The 16,394-nt window shown below is 33.5% G+C and overlaps 3 protein-coding genes and 1 non-coding gene across 5 annotated transcripts in view; 3 read left to right on the forward strand and 1 right to left on the reverse strand.

The window, feature by feature from the left end:
• lgals8b (galectin 8b) overlaps positions 1 to 10,143 on the reverse strand; it is a 17,912-nt gene extending 7,769 nt beyond the window's left edge. Inside the window, exon 1 of the mRNA XM_023402725.2 lies at positions 9,413 to 10,143. The gene's annotated coding sequence lies outside the window, so the exon portion shown is untranslated. The remainder of the gene's footprint in view (positions 1 to 9,412) is intronic.
• LOC147819335 (small nucleolar RNA SNORD36) lies at positions 1,622 to 1,696 on the forward strand. Its single transcript, XR_015437037.1, has one exon. It is a non-coding gene; the product is annotated as a small nucleolar RNA SNORD36 (small nucleolar RNA).
• A 1,351-nt stretch (positions 10,144 to 11,494) lies between the features above and the next one.
• LOC111652450 (uncharacterized) lies at positions 11,495 to 13,732 on the forward strand. Its single transcript, XM_023402715.2, has 6 exons — positions 11,495 to 11,618; positions 12,133 to 12,156; positions 12,235 to 12,414; positions 12,949 to 12,975; positions 13,159 to 13,320; positions 13,555 to 13,732. Exons 1-6 carry the CDS (start codon positions 11,609 to 11,611, stop codon positions 13,671 to 13,673), a joined length of 522 nt encoding a protein of 173 aa, XP_023258483.1. The 5' UTR covers positions 11,495 to 11,608; the 3' UTR covers positions 13,674 to 13,732.
• Positions 13,733 to 14,755: 1,023 nt separating this feature from the next.
• LOC111652474 (interferon alpha-inducible protein 27-like protein 2A) lies at positions 14,756 to 16,078 on the forward strand. 2 transcript variants are annotated; one of them, XM_023402751.2, is made up of 5 exons: positions 14,756 to 14,885; positions 15,042 to 15,071; positions 15,196 to 15,357; positions 15,588 to 15,716; positions 15,888 to 16,078. In XM_023402751.2, the coding sequence occupies exons 1-4, from the start codon at positions 14,876 to 14,878 to the stop codon at positions 15,671 to 15,673; spliced, it is 288 nt and encodes a 95-aa protein (XP_023258519.1). In that variant the 5' UTR covers positions 14,756 to 14,875; the 3' UTR covers positions 15,674 to 15,716; positions 15,888 to 16,078. The 2 variants fall into 2 exon arrangements, with proteins under 2 accessions (XP_023258519.1, XP_087029157.1); XM_087173031.1 differs by having other exon boundaries at positions 15,588 to 15,712; positions 15,884 to 16,078.
• The last annotated feature ends 316 nt before the right edge of the window (positions 16,079 to 16,394 follow it).

Consider the following 16,394-nt stretch of genomic DNA (forward strand, 5'->3'; position numbering starts at 1 on the left):
TATGACGTTTTTTGACGTTTTTATGCCTTAGTATACTATGACATTTTATGCCTTACTATACTATGACGTTTTTTGACCTTTTTATGCCTTAGTATACTATGACTTTTTTATGACATTTTACGCCTTACTATACTATGACGTTTTTTGACAGATTCATGGTTTACTATACAACGACTTATTGTGACATTTTATGCCTTACTATACTATGACGTTTTTAGACGTTTTTATGCCTTAGTATACCATGACATTTTATGCCTTACTATACTATGATGTTTTTATGACATTGTATGAATTAGCATACTATGACATTTTTTGACGTTTTTATGCCTTAGTATACTATGACATTTTATGACATTTTACGCCTTACTATACTATGATGTTTTTATGACATTTTACACCTTACAATACTATGACGTTTTTTGACGGATTCATGGTTTACTATACAATGACTTTTTATGACATTTTATGCATTACTATACTATGACGTTTTTAGAGCTTTTTATGACTTAGTATACAATGACATTTTTCATGATATTTTATGCCTTGCTATACTATGACATTTTATGCCTTACAATAATATGACGTTTTTTGACAGTTTCTTACTATAGTATGACATTTTTGTGACTTTTTATTCCTTACTATACTATGACGTTTTTTGACGTTTTTTTGCCTTAGTATACTATGACATTTTATGCCTTACTATACTATGATGTTTTTTGACGGATTCATGGTTTACTATACAATGACTCTTTATGACATTTTATGCCTTACTATACTATGACGTTTTTTGACCTTTTTATGCCTTAGTATACTATGACTTTTTTATGACATTTTACGCCTTACTATACTATGACGTTTTTTGACAGATTCATGGTTTACTATACAACGACTTATTGTGACATTTTATGCCTTACTATACTATGACGTTTTTAGACGTTTTTATGCCTTAGTATACGATGACATTTTGTGTCTTACAATAATATGACGTTTTTTGACAGTTTCTTACTATAGTATGACATCTTTGTGACTTTTTATTCCTTACTATACTATGATGTTTTTAGACATTTTTATGCCTTAGTATACAATGACATTTTATGTCTTACAATAATATGACGGGTTTTGACAGTTTCTTACTATAGTATGACATTTTTGTGACTTTTTATTTCTTACTATACTATGATGTTTTTAGACGTTTTTATGCCTTAGTATACAATGACATTTTATGTCTTACAATAATATGACATTTTCTGACAGTTTCTTACTATAGTATGACATTTTTGTGACTTTTTATTCCTTACTATACTATGATGTTTTTATGACATTTTATGACTTAGCATACTATGACATTTTTATGACATTTTATGCCTTACTATACTATGATTTTTATGACATTTTATGCCTTACTATACTATGACGTTTTTTGACATTTTTATGCCTTAGTATACTATGACATTTTTATGGCATTTTATGCCCTACTATACTATGACGTTTTTATGACATTTTACGCCTTAGTATACAATGATAATTTTATGACATTTTATGCCTTAGTATACTATGGCATTTTTATGACTTTTTATGCCTTACTATACAATGACTTTTTTTGACGTTTTTATGCCTTAGTATACTATGATGTTTTTATGACATTGTATGACTTAGCATACTATGACGTTTTTTGACCTTTTTATGCCTTAGTATACTATGACTTTTTTTATGATATTTTACGCCTTACTATACTATGACGTTTTTTAACAGATTCATGGTTTACTATACAATGACTTTTTATGGCATTTTATGCCTTGCTATACTATGACGTTTTTAGAGGTTTTTATGCCTTTGTATACAATGACATTTTTCATGACATTTTATGCCTTGCAATAATATGACGTTTTTTGACAGTTTCTTACTATAGTATGACATTTTTGTGACTTTTTATTCCTTACTATACTATGATGTTTTTATGACATTTTATGCCTTACTATACTATGACATTTTTTTGACGTTTTATGCCTTAGTATACTATGACGTTTTTATGACATTTTATGCCTTACTATACTATGACGTTTTTTGACGTTTTTATGCCTTAGTATACTATGACATTTTATGCCTTACTATACTATGACGTTTTTATGACATTTTACACCTTACTATACTATGACGTTTTTTGACGGATTCATGCCTTACTATACTATGACATTTCTATGACATTTTACGCCTTAGTATACTATGGCATTTTTTATAAAATTTTACGCCTTACTATACTGTGACGTTTCTTGACGGATACATGGTTTACTATACAATGACTTTTTATGACTTTTTATGCTTTACTACTCTATGGCATTTTTATGACGGTTTCATGGCTTACTATAGTATGACATTTTTATAACGTTTCAATGCCTTAATATACTATGACATTTTTATGACATTTTACGCCTTACTATACTATGACGTTTTTTGACGGATTCATGGTTTACTATACAATGACTTTTTATGACATTTTATGCCTTACTATACTATGACATTTTATGCCTTACAATAATATGATGTTTTTATGACATTTTATGCCTTACTATACTATGATGTTTTTTGACATTTTTATGCCTTAGTATACTATGACGTTTTTATGGCATTTTATGCCCTACTATACTATGACGTTTTTTGACGTTTTTATGCCTTAGTATACTATGACATTTTTATGACATTTTACGCCTTACTATACTATGATGTTTTTTGAAGTTTTTATGCCTTAGTATACTATGACATTTTACGCCTTACTATACTATGACGTTTTTTGACGGATACATGGTTTACTATACAATGACTTTTTATGACATTTTATGGCTTAACTATACTATGACATTTTTATGACATTTTATGCCTTAATATACTATGACGTTTTTTTGACCTTTTTATGCCTTAGTATACTATGCCATTTTTATGACATTTTACGCCTTACTATACTGTGACGTTTTTTGACAGATTCATGGTTTACTATACGACTTTTAATGACATTGTATGCCTTAGTATACTATGATATTTTTATAACATTTTATGCTTTAATATACTATGATATTTTCATGACTCTTTATGCCTTAGTATACTATGAGGTTTGGTTTTTTTTTACATTTTATGCCTTAGTATACTATGACTTTCTCATGCCTTACTATACTATGACGTTTTTGACATTTTAATGGCTTGCTATACTCTGATATTTTTATAACATTGTATGCTTTAATATACTATGACGTTGTATGCCTTAATATACTATGACACTTTTATAACATTTTATGCCTTAATATACTATGACATTTTCATGAAATTTTATGCCCTAGTCTACTATGACGTTTTATGCCTTACTATACTATGACATTTTTGTAACTTTTTATATCTTAATATACTATCAGGTTTTTACGACATTTTTTGTCTAACTATAGTATGACTTTTTATGCCTTACTATACTTTGAGGTTGTTGGTTTTTTTTTTACATTTTATGCCTTAGTATACTATAATGTTTTTTAACTTTTCAAGCCTTATTATAAAATCACGTTTTTTATGCCTTAAATGCTAAGATGTTTTTATAACTTTTTATTTCTTCATATATTATGATGTTTTTATGACTTTTTATACCTTGATATACTATGACATTTTTATAACATTTCATGCCTTACTAAACTATGACATTTTTATGACATTTTATGCCCTAGTCTACTATGACGTTTTATGCCTTACTATACTATGACATTTTTGTAACTTTTTATATCTTAATATACTATCAGGTTTTTACGACATTTTTTGTCTAACTATAGTATGACTTTTTATGCCTTACTATACTTTGAGGTTGTTGGTTTTTTTTTTACATTTTATGCCTTAGTATACTATGACGTTCTCATGCCTTACTCTACTATGACGTTTTTTTGAAATTTTAATGGCTTACTATATGATGACATTTTTATGACATGTTATGCCTCACTATACTATGTTGTTTTATGCCTCACTATAGTATCACGTTCTTTGACATTTTTAGTTCATATATTATGCTATGACATTTTTTATGCCTTACTATTGTATGTCGTTTTTAAGATGTTTTTTATGCCTTATTATTGCACAACTTTTTTACGCCTTATTATACTATGATGTCTTTATGATGTTTTTTACACTTTCCTATACTATGTCGTTTGTTATGACATTATTTATGCCTTACTATACTATGACTTTTATATCCCTTACTATACTATGTTGTTTCCATGTTATTTTTTACGCCTTATTATACTATGACTTTTTTATGCTTTTACTATACTACAACATTTTTATGATGGTTTTTACGCCTTACTATACTTTGACCTTTCTATAATGTTTTTTATGCCTTAGTATACTATCACTTCTTTATGCCATACCATCCTTTGTCGTTTTTAAGACATTTTTTATGCCTTATTATTCTATTACCTTTTTTATTTCTTATTATAATATGGCGCTATTATGATGTTTTTATGCCTTACTGTACTATGCCGTTTTGATGACAGTTTTCACGCCTCACTATACTATGAAGTTTTGATTTCTTATTATATCACATTTTTATGACGTTTGTTTTACGCTTTATCATACTATGACGTTTTCAACACCTTACAATAATATGGTGTTATTATGATGTTTTTTATGCCTTACTATACTATGTTGTTTTCATGACTTTTTTTTTACACCTTACTATACTCTGACATTTCTATGATGCTTTTTATGCCTTACAATACTATGACCTTTCTATCACGCTTTTTATGCCTTATTATATTATGACTCTTTTTATGCCTTACTTTATTATGTTGTTTTTATGATGTTTTTTACAACTTACTAGACTATGACTTATTTTATAATTTACTATACTAACACGTTTTTTTTTAAAGTATATTTTTTTGGGCTTTTATGCCTTTAATGGACAGCACAGTGGAGAGTGACAGGAAACGGGGAGGCAGAGAGAGGGGGAATGACATGCAGTGAAAGGCCGTCCGATGCGGGATTCGAACCGGGGCCGACTGCAGCGAGGACTGTAGCCTCTACACATGGGGCGCCTGCTTAAACCACTACGCTACACGACGCCCCTACTAACACGTTTTTATGACATTTCTCACTCCTTAGTATACGATGACGTTTTTATGACGGTTTTTACGCCTTACTATACAATGATGTTTTTATGACTTTTTGTTCACCTTACTACACTATGTCACTTTTTCCTCATTTTTTATGGCTTACTTTACTATGACGTACTCATGATGTTTTCTTAACAATCTGAAATCTTTTGATGACATTTTTTTATTGATGATGTTTTTATTATGTTTTTTATGCCTTATTATACTATGTAGCTTTGATTATGCTTTTTATGGCTTAATATGCTATAACTTTTTTTTATGCTTTACTATACTATGTCGTTGTCATGATGTTTTTTACCCCTTACTATCCAATGTCGTGATGACATTTTTTACACCTTACTACAAGATGTTTTGATGACCTTTTTTAAACCTACTATACTATGACGTTTCTTACTCCTTAGTATACTATGACTTTTTTATGACTTACTATACTGTGACTTTTTTTATGTATTACTCTATTATGACTTTTCAATGCCTAACTATACAATGAGTTTTTTATGCCTCACTATACTATGACTATTTATGCCAAACTATACTATTACGTTTGTATGCCATTACTATACTATGGTGTTTTTTTTATCACTTAATAAACTATGACTTCTCTTATGCCTTACTATACTATGACATTTTTATGTCTTACTATACTATGATGTTTTTATGCCTTACTATACTGTGGCATCTTTTATGACTTTGTATACTATGACCTTTTATGCCCCATTATACTATGACATTTTTATTCCTTATTATGCTATATATACTAGACTTGTGACATATACAGTATATGACACATATGACCAAATATCAAGAGTGGCGTTATTATATGTGTCACGTATAAGAGGATATATTATTATGACATATGAAAATCCTCTGGATATAAGAAGATATAAGTTTATAACATATGAATTACTCATAGTAAAATGTAACTAATAAATCAACATGCTAATTAAAATTCTATATTCTATCTATTCTATTAAACATACATGTCTATCTTTTATATTTAGATATATAAAATTAACATATACTGACAGGCTTTGGGATGGATAGATATTTATGTAACATATGCCTACAATATGAACAGACATAATAAAATACATCTATTAGCTAGACATAGGCTATGTCAATTTATGATATTGTCCCAGTTTCTAGTAGTTTTCATATGTAACTTTTATATATTTAAGCTATACTTTTATATATATATCATTTTACTTCATATGTAGATATATTTCATATATGTATATTCAAAACATGTACATATATTACATTTGCTTATAGGCATTCTTGCATGTAAATTCAAATCTGATATGTTACTATACCGTTTGGTTGACAACATTAAAAAGCCAATCTGTTTGTTTTGGAGGGATGACAGGGTTGAGACCAAACTTATGCCCTTGGCTACAGGCTTTCATTTCTTTATCTTCCTCTGTCCACAATGCTCCAGTAACTTTTTTTCTATTATTCTTTCAATGTTCAGGTACAAAACACTTTTCTGGCATATTACAGTGCTTTAACATGTATCGGTGTTGAATTGAATTAATAAACCAAAAATAAAAGAAAAAGGCACATAGTTTAAGAAGATAAATAGCTATTGAGAGACTTTTCCTATTAGACAGTAGAATCTTTCCAAAGGGTTACAGTTGTGTCCCTCTGTAACCATCAGTTCAAAACTGTTTTACATTTCTCCCTAATTTCTTTATTTCTGGTGACAGTGATACCCAAGTATTTGACTTCTGATTTAACCTTAATGTTACAAATTGAGCGTGGCGGTTGATCATGTAAGGTAATATTTCACATTTATTGATGTTTAGTTTCACACCTGCTGCATTTGAGAATTGATTAATGGATCCTAACACTATGGGAAGTTGTTCTTCATTTTTTTTAAATAAACATTGTGTCACGTTGTGACTTATTATGATGCATTTTCCATTTATATTTATACCTTCAGTTCCAATGTTCTTAATCATAACAGACAGTAATTCAGCAACTACTATAAATAATAAAGGAGAGCAGCCTTGTCTAATGCCTCTCTGAACTGTAAATCTTGTACAAGTACCAGATTCCAAGGCTACACACTATTAATATCCTTGTATAACATACCAATTCAATTTCTAAATATTTGTCCAAAACTTAATTGATCAAACGTTTCCAATATGAAAGGATGTTCCACCGAATCAAAGGCTTTATAAAAATCTAGAAATACAATAAAACCGTTTTTGAAAATGAACAACTGTAATCATAGAACTAATCTTATGTAGTTGTGAATGGATCTCCAACTAAGGAAACCAGATAGTATTTCACTTATTATCTGAGCCAGGCCTTTTTTCATTCTAGCTGCAATACATCCAGATAACAATTTAGAATCACTGTTGAGTAGTGTAATTTGTGTTAAATTGTCTAGTAACCTTTTATCCTTAATGCCATTCTTTGGAATAAGTGTAATTAGACCTTGCTTCATGCTTGGCATTGGTTCATTTTTCTCAGTGCATTTTTGTATTGCCTTGAACAACAAGTTTCTGATATCTTTCCAGAAGAATCTCTCTCTAAGTGCTGTGAGTCCATCAGAGCTAGGGTATATGTTCAATGACATTTTCAGGATAACATTGTCGAATTCTTCTATTTTTAGATCTGACTCACCAATTTCTTTGAAATTTTCATTATGAAGTGTTTAATTTTTAAAAAAAATTCTGGCACAGTGAATGAGGGAGTATACAGATGTATAGAGCTTACTATAAAAACTTCCTTTTCAATTATTCTAGTGTCCTTACATTCTACTCCATTTATCAATAAACTTACTACTGCTTTATTTTTTTTGTCTTCTCTTCTCCAGATTGCTAAAATATGAAGTATTCGTTTCGCCTTCTTCTATCCACTTTTCTCTTGATCTCACAAATGCACCCTGGACCCTTTTAAGATAGATATCATCTAATTTGGATTGCAATGTCAGTAGTCTTTCTTTATCTTCACTACTTAGTTCTTTTTTCCCACAACACTGACTGATATTAAGAAAAAAATTGGTTTCTTTTCTTTTTTCCTTAACAATTTCCTTACTGAATTTCATTTAAAAAATTCAATAATTTTATACTTATAAATATATACATTCCCATTTATTACAGAAACTGTCTATGGTCTCATTACTTTCATGTCAGTTATTTCTCATATCTTTGAGCAGCATTCCCTTTTATTTAAAGCTAGTGTTTAATTTCCAGAAGCCTTTGCTTTTTCCCAGTTTATAGACCGATTTAAATTTTATCTATTATACAATGATCGGTTAATGGGGCTTTGGAAATGCAAAGCCAGTAATCAATTCTGGATTTACAGGCACCATTAGGTTTATACCAGGAATATTGTTTTTTCTCTGGATTTAAACTTCTCCATACATCTACAAGGCAATTCCTATGAATAAATTCTCCAATTGTATGATCATGATAACTTTCAAATTTTGAGGGCAACCTATCTTCCCATTCATCTGGTGTCATATTCCTGTTACCTCCCATTAAAATAAAGTCTGTCGGGTATAGGGTGATCCGAGCTCTGATACTGTATTAGTGATATTTTCCAACATTTGTTTGTTATGAGCAGTAGTTCTATGACCATACACATTAATCAATACGAAGAAATTACTTTCAACTTTCAAGACAGGCATTAACGCAAGACCTTCTCCATCTGTCCCGTGTGTGATAATATCAGCTGGAAATCTGTTGAAACAGATTGCAACACCAGCGGTTTTGTCGGTTCCATGACTCAGGGGCGCCGTAAAGGGGGGAAAAGTTAGGACGATTCTAAGGGCCCTTGACTGAAAGGGGGCCTCCCAAAAAAAAAAAAATATATATATATATATATATTTATATTTATATATTTTGGTGAGGGGGCCCAATGTGATATTTTTTCATGGGGCCCAAAATCCCTGGCGGCGCCCCTGCCATGACTAAATAATATTCGATCACCCCACTGGTTGGTCCAAAAGCTCACATACAGATCGGAGGAATTATTTTCTTGTAACAAAAGACAAGTGTGATTTTCGCCCTTTGCAAAATAAGAACAATGCCTTTCTTTTAACCAAGTCGTTATGACCCCTTACATTTTATGAAGCGAATGAAACTGTGCAAGTGAGCACTACTGTTAGAAATTAGGTTCAGAACAAGACTTCAATAACAGAATTTAAGTGCAATTAGCTTTATGCTGACAACAATAATCAAAATAGTCCCATGTCCTTATGTTACACTCCTTTTCATAAACTGAATGTAAATCAAACCTTGATCCTATTAAAACAATTCACTGACCGTCTATCATGTAGCCGTGTGGTCCTCGGTAGTATAGGCTTGCTTCCCAGCCCGACAGATTATTCCTGGTCTCTCTATCCTCCAGCAGCAGCATCTCAGTAAAGCCTATGCTTCTGTGCTTGCACACAGGTGAATCCTTGCTGTGCCGCCATATTCCCTCCTTGACAAATCTCCGGGCAAATAATACGACTAGGTGCAGGTCCTGTTCCTGTTGTCATCCATTCGGGCTTACTCTGTGTTCAATATCTATGGCTTCTTCTAGCTGGCGCATTTCCAAGTCGGGGGCGAACTTGTTAAAAAGTTTCATGAGGCCTGCTCTGATGTTTAAATCACTTTTTTTCAGTCAGAACTTAAAGTTTCAGACACCATCGCATCTTATATATTTCCTGTTCCCTGATTCTTTCCTTCAGCTCCTTATTTTCTTTACCGAGGCGCTCATTGTAATTTCCATCTCGTTGATTTTTTTTCTAGCAATCCTTATCTTCTCCAGAATTGAAGTGGACCCCCTTGGTTGAAACTAGCCATCATGCAGCAACTCTGTTCAGCTGGTTCCCTAAATTGCGCCATTTGTCATTGTTTCTTTTTCTATTCTTCCATTTTGAAAGTTTGGAGTGCTTCTAGTCAAATGCTGATTCAAATCTGGGACATAGTTGCTGCAGCTTCTGCTTTGACTTACTGCTCAATACGCCATCTAACCGGAAATCCGATGCTCCAGTAACTGTCATGTCTCACTTTCAGGAAGATTTCCTTAAATTTCGTTTCCTGTTCTTGGATTGCCTGTGGTTTAAATGGAGGGAGAGACTCTGTCGCCCTCTTCTGTTCAGATAACCACATAGTTTCGTTTCTTCCTTTATAAGGAGGACATGGTAGATAACGCTCCTCATCAAGGCTGTTTCATTGTCATTAACTCAATACTCTTTTCCATTGTGATAGATGATGTTTCTTTTCTCAAGTTCAAGGTGATATTATACGGTCATTGTCTGCTGATGACGGAGCCTTGTGGAAAAGGGGAAAGAATATTTGTCACATGATGGAAAAATGCATGGCAGTTAATTTGGTTGAAGAAATATCATATTTGTGGGGGTTCAAGTTTTCAGTTGAAAAAAGCCAAAACAGAAGTGGATGTGTGGTTGACTTGAGTTAACATGGGCATAGACTATGGGTGTGTTGCTTATGGTTCAGCAGCAAAAACATCATTAAACTAAGACTGAGACTCTTCAAACTGAGCTGGGTGAGTTGTGCTGCATATTAGACGCAAACAGTTAATGATTAATCACTGGGCAAATCTTCAAGGGCACTCAGAAGATTGATGTTCAGTAACAAAGGTACTTCTCTTATGCTGGGAGAGAGAAACGGCCAAATGGGAGCGTTTTGCATGGAGCAGTGAGAAAGTAGCTAGAGACATGTCAGAAAAGAAAAGATATATCCCTAATGTGCCAATACCAGTCACAGCACCATGACTGTTTCCCTCAGTATCATTTGATTTATATATTCTGTAAAAAATGCAGTTACATAAAGGTTTGAATTTCCCTTAGGGGATGAATAAAGAAATTATCTATCTATCTATCTATCTATCTATCTATCTATCTATCTATCTATCTATCTATCTATCTATCTATCTATCTATCTATCTATGTTTTGGAAATATTGCAGTCTTGGTTGAAGATAGGCTACAAACATTATATCAAACATTTGTCCTAGTACATACTAATGGGTCCAAGGATCCTAATACAGGGAGCACAGGTTTTGCTTTTAGTTCACCAGTCTTAAAAGTTTCTGTAAAAAAAAAAAAAAAAAGGCATTTGCAACAGAATTATAGTGGATAGAAGAGTCACAAATGAAAAAGGTTATTCTTTTTACAGATTTGTGTTCTTCTTTAAGGTTACTGCAGTCATTTACACCTCACAGTAGGCAGGATATAGTTAATGAGAATTATGAAACTCTTCATATTTAAAAATAATATAATAATAATAATAATAATAATAATATTTTTCATTTTATTTTATTGTGTTATTTTATTTTATCCACACTCCAACACTGTAGGTGGCGGTAATTCACCTTAACGCTGTTTGCCACGAAAAAATAAATAAAAGAAGAAGAAGAAGAACCAATACATGGGAAGAGAAAGGCAGAGGAGAGGTTGCGTTTCTCAGAATCTCTGCGCAGTTTCAATTTCTTCAGACGAGGAAAAACAACATGGGCATATGTGAGTATCACTGTTCTTTCAGTTTTTCTGCTTTCTTTGAAAGCGTAAGTCCAGAGTTTCCGGAGCGCATCGAAACGACGCCCCGATTAAATATTTAATATTCGCAATTTGCATGATATCTACAGTTAGAGTGGTGTGTATGCTGTGTGCCCATGACTTTCATTATTTGTTGGTTAAAGTTGGGTACTGGCCTGAGATAGTTTCTGCCATCCCAATGAAAGCACATGATGGTATAAAATGTTTTCCCTGTAACTCAAATAATGACTTTAGATTTGTTTTGAAGGTTTCAGTTTCTTTAAAACTACAATGATACGTCTTTGATGTTCTTTTCATATTAGATAAACATCCACCTAGGCTACTGTATCTCATCCATATACTGTCTAAAAGTTTATATTATTATGTTTTCAGCATTAAAAAAAATTATTATGACTGTAACCATAGCAAATGTCGTTGATTCAGACAGACGCGCTGTAAATAGTAATTTCTGTTTCTATCTTGTGTCTCTTGGGGACAGCTGCCGCCATTGAGCCAGGAGCAGGTAAGACTTTGGAAAACCTTTTTATATGATTTTCATGAGTTCGCAATCTCAAATAATTTTTTACACGCTATATTGTAGCAAATCCATTCCCCTTAAAATGGGAAAAAGAAGAAGAATACGACAACATAATACTGGAAGGAGATGAAAAAGAAGTGGATGAAGAAGAAGAAGAAGAAAAAGAAGAAAAAGAAAAGGATGACAGAGAAAAAGAAGAAAAAGAAGCTTCCTCTCTCAGTACCTTAACCAAAGTCATTATAGGTAAGTCTCATATATGTGTATAAATATAAATAATGATAAAATATTGTGTGTGTGTGTGTGTGTGTGTGTGTGTGTGTGTGTGTGTGTGTGTGTACACGGTTATTTTGCATTAAAAAGATCATCTTTGCCCAAAACACTTTTTTTTCTTCAGTTTACAGTACGTCAGATGTTTGAATAAAGTTGATCCATCACACAAGTGTTTGATTTGATGATCATTTCACCCAGACAATTGGGTTGACAGCTTTTGCTAGTGAGCTAACTGTCATGAACCTCAACTGTGCACTTGCATCAGTGCAGCAACACGATTGACTTGATATGTTTCCCGGTTCGGCTGTTACATGGCGGACAATTTGCCCAGTCTCAGACTTGTAAGACCAGGAAAAAACACATGGGCCCTTGCGAGTTTGTTTCTTACCAAAGATACTTTCACTTAAATGTTTTTGTCATAAAAAGATGTTGGTAACCAGAGCAAATGTCTTTGATTCAGCCAGATGAGCTCAAAATGTTAATTTCTGTTTGCATTTTATGTTCCAGGGACGACTACCACCGTGGTAGGAGGAGGTAGGACCTTGGTAACATTTTATGGGAATACCCGAGTTTAATTTCAGTAATGATTTTTAACACACATTATTGTATAAAAACCATTTAGCCTACATGCTAAGCCTATATCGTGCATGATCTCATAAATCAGCACACTGCCATCAGAAACAAAGTGTCCTCTACTGTGTTCTTGTCAATGTGCAGTGGGTGCTGTGGCCCTGGCCCCTGTAGTCCTGGGGGCCGTAGGTTTCACCTCAGCTGGAATAGCAGCTGGGTCCTTCGCTGCATCCATGATGTCGTCTGCTGCTATTGCTAACGGAGGTGGAATTGCAGCAGGAAGTCTGGTGGCTGTTTTACAATCAGCAGGTATTTTAAGATGGTTTGAATTGTTGCATTTAATGATGAGATGATTTTTGTTGGAAGAACAGTCAAATTGTTTCGGTACAATGTAATGATACTACTGCTGAGTCATGACAATAGTGCCATGTTTGATTTACTCTTTTGGCTTGAGGACAAGGTTTTCTCAGCTTCTCTGTGGCTCGAAAACTTTAAATAACCCACTGATGTTCTGTTGGGAAATGTGTGTATATCTCACTGTAGGTGCGGTTGGTCTGTCAGGGGGCGCCACTGCAGCTGTTGCCGGCGCTGGAGGAGCAGTGGGATGGCTGACTAGCCTCATCGGCATAAAAGCATTCGGGGGCAAGAAAGACAAAAAATAACAGGAGCCTCATGATCTCAAACATTTGAAGTGTGAAATAAATCTGTATAAACAGTAGAAGATCCTGGTTCATTGTGTTGTCTGTAAATATTTCCATGATGTTCACCAGAAAGAAAGTCAGTGAATGAATAAAAGACTGAATCAAGCTATGTGAGAGAACTTTAAATCTATGTTCCAAATCAGTCAATAAAATTAGAAAATCAGAAACGGGTTTATAACTAAGTAGGTTTTCAGGTGCAAGGAATTTGCCTTGATGTTGTCATGAATAGCAGTGAAAAATATACAAACTGAAAGAATAAAATTTTCACAGAAGTCAATCAGTCATGAATGCAACAGATTTGTCCAGTGTAGTTGAAATTACTCTTCTCAGTTTCTTCATGACATACAGCATTTTATTTCAGTGTGCCAAAGTTTGATTTTACAGATGCAGGTATAATTTTTCTCTTTTGACACAACTATACTGAAATTAAGGAAAATTGAGCTGATGATCAAATTGCCCATTATTCAATAATGAAATAATTGGAGCTGAGGGGAACTGCAGAGCGGTGAACTGTAAAAGATCTTCTAAATCAGTATTCCAGCAAAATTATTTATTTATTATACATTTTTCATCACATTTAAAAATTGCTTGCTTTTGACAACTTGAACACCAAAGATTTGCTCTCTTTCTCCCTCTCTCTGTAAACAGATGATAACCTTTCACTTTCAATCTTACACAACACTGACAAAAGGGAGTTAAAACTAAGGAGGGTTTGCTGCCACTGTCACCTTCTATATAGCAGGGGAATACCACCCTCTACTGATGAGAGTTTAGTATTGCATCATGGTGCTTTCACAGTTCATCTTTTAAATAGGGGCTTTAAGATGTAAGCATCTGGTCATTAGATCTATGGGTTCAAATTAGGGTCAATCATATTTTATGATTTCTGTCTTTTGTTTTCCTTCTAATTTTCCAATCATAATTATGACTGCATCTCAGGAATGTTATTTACTTAAGTTTATATGGGTGAAATGGAAACAAGTGCTCTGTGGTGCCCTCTATTGTTCAGATGCTAACAAAGTTTCGTTTCTCAAGAAATCACAGTTGAACCTCTTAAATAAGGCTCAGAAGCATCTGAGCTGCTGCTGCTGCTCTCATACTGCAACAATAGTTATTGTACCGGATACACCACACCCTTTTTGTGTTGGCTGCTCTGAGTGAAAATGGGACTCTGTGAGTATAACTGTTCCTTTGACAATATTGATTTATTTCTTTGATAGTTAACACTTGCTTTCTATAATTGTCTGATTGTCATTACAGCAAATATCTTTGATAAAGCCACTGAGCTGTAGTTTCAATGTTCATTCTTGTTTTTATCTTGTGTTTCAGTGACCTACATGGCCGTTGCTGCTGGAGCAGGTAAGACAGAACCTTTATGAATCACCTGTTCACTTTTTCACATCAAAAAGACATTAAACATGCTAACATTTCAGATCAGCTAATGTATTAAACAATCTTTCTCTGTCTTCTTGTCTGTGTCCAGGCGGCGCAGTGATCTCTGCTCCTATTGTTCTGGGAGCCGTAGGTTTTACCTCAGCTGGAATAGCAGCTGGGTCCTACGCTGCAACCATGATGTCGTCTGCTGCTATTGCAAATGGAGGTGGAGTGGCAGCAGGAAGTGCGGTGGCTGTTTTGCAGTCAGCAGGTAAACACCGTAACCATTGCTGGAATGATAATCAAAGGGGCATTATGTACCCTCAAACTTTCATCCACTTCTTCCTGAAGTGCAACAAAAACTACACAAGATCCTTTGTAATCTGATCATACTTGAACCTATAAGAAACAATAATGTCACATTATGTAACAGTGAGGATGGGACAAAAAATCCATTGATGATCTGCTGGAGAGTCTTTAACATGTGTTGTCTCGCTGCAGGTATGGCTGGTCTGTCAACAACTGCCAGTGCAGCTGTGGCTGGTGCTGGAGGATCAGTGGCAGGACTGCTGGCTGTGCTCATCTGAGACCAAGCTGAAAGTCATGAAGGAATTAAAAATAAGGAAGTAAATATATAAATATATATTTACTTCCAGGCGGCGCAGTGATCTCTGCTCCTATTGTTCTGGGAGCCGTAGGTTTTACCTCAGCTGGAATAGCAGCTGGGTCCTACGCTGCAACCATGATGTCGACTGCTGCTATTGCAAATGGAGGTGGAGTGGCAGCAGGAAGTGCAGTTATATATATAAATATATATTTACTGAATAATGTCAATGAAGTAAATAACCTATTGAAGGAGAACTTGTGTGCATTTGAATTGTGAGGGGGACTGAGATAATGTTTAGTTTTTTGTTTCTACAAAACACATTTACATTGTCAAGAACATTCAAATAATGAAAAATAATTCATAAATAAAATGCATTTGAAAGGTTTTTTACTGGATCATTGTTTTAAATTAAGATCTATCGATCTATCTATCTATCTATCTATCTATCTATCTATCTATCTATCTATCTATCTATCTATCTATCTATCTATCTATCTATCTATCTATCAGCACACAGGTCCAATCCAACCACAGGGCTGACATATAGAGACAAACAACCATTCATGTTCACATTCATTCAGTCGCCAATCTATTGTTTTCCTCTGATGTTCCAGCTGCAGTGATGACTTACCATCTCAGAAATGTTTAATACTGTACTGGGCTTCATCTTCCTGTCTTTCTTTACCAGTCACAACAGAGTC

This window comes from Seriola lalandi, unplaced genomic scaffold (genome assembly GCF_002814215.2).
Source record: "Seriola lalandi dorsalis isolate HSWRI2012SDOR001 ecotype SW California unplaced genomic scaffold, Sedor1 jcf7180002053982, whole genome shotgun sequence".
NCBI lineage: Eukaryota > Metazoa > Chordata > Actinopteri > Carangiformes > Carangidae > Seriola > Seriola lalandi.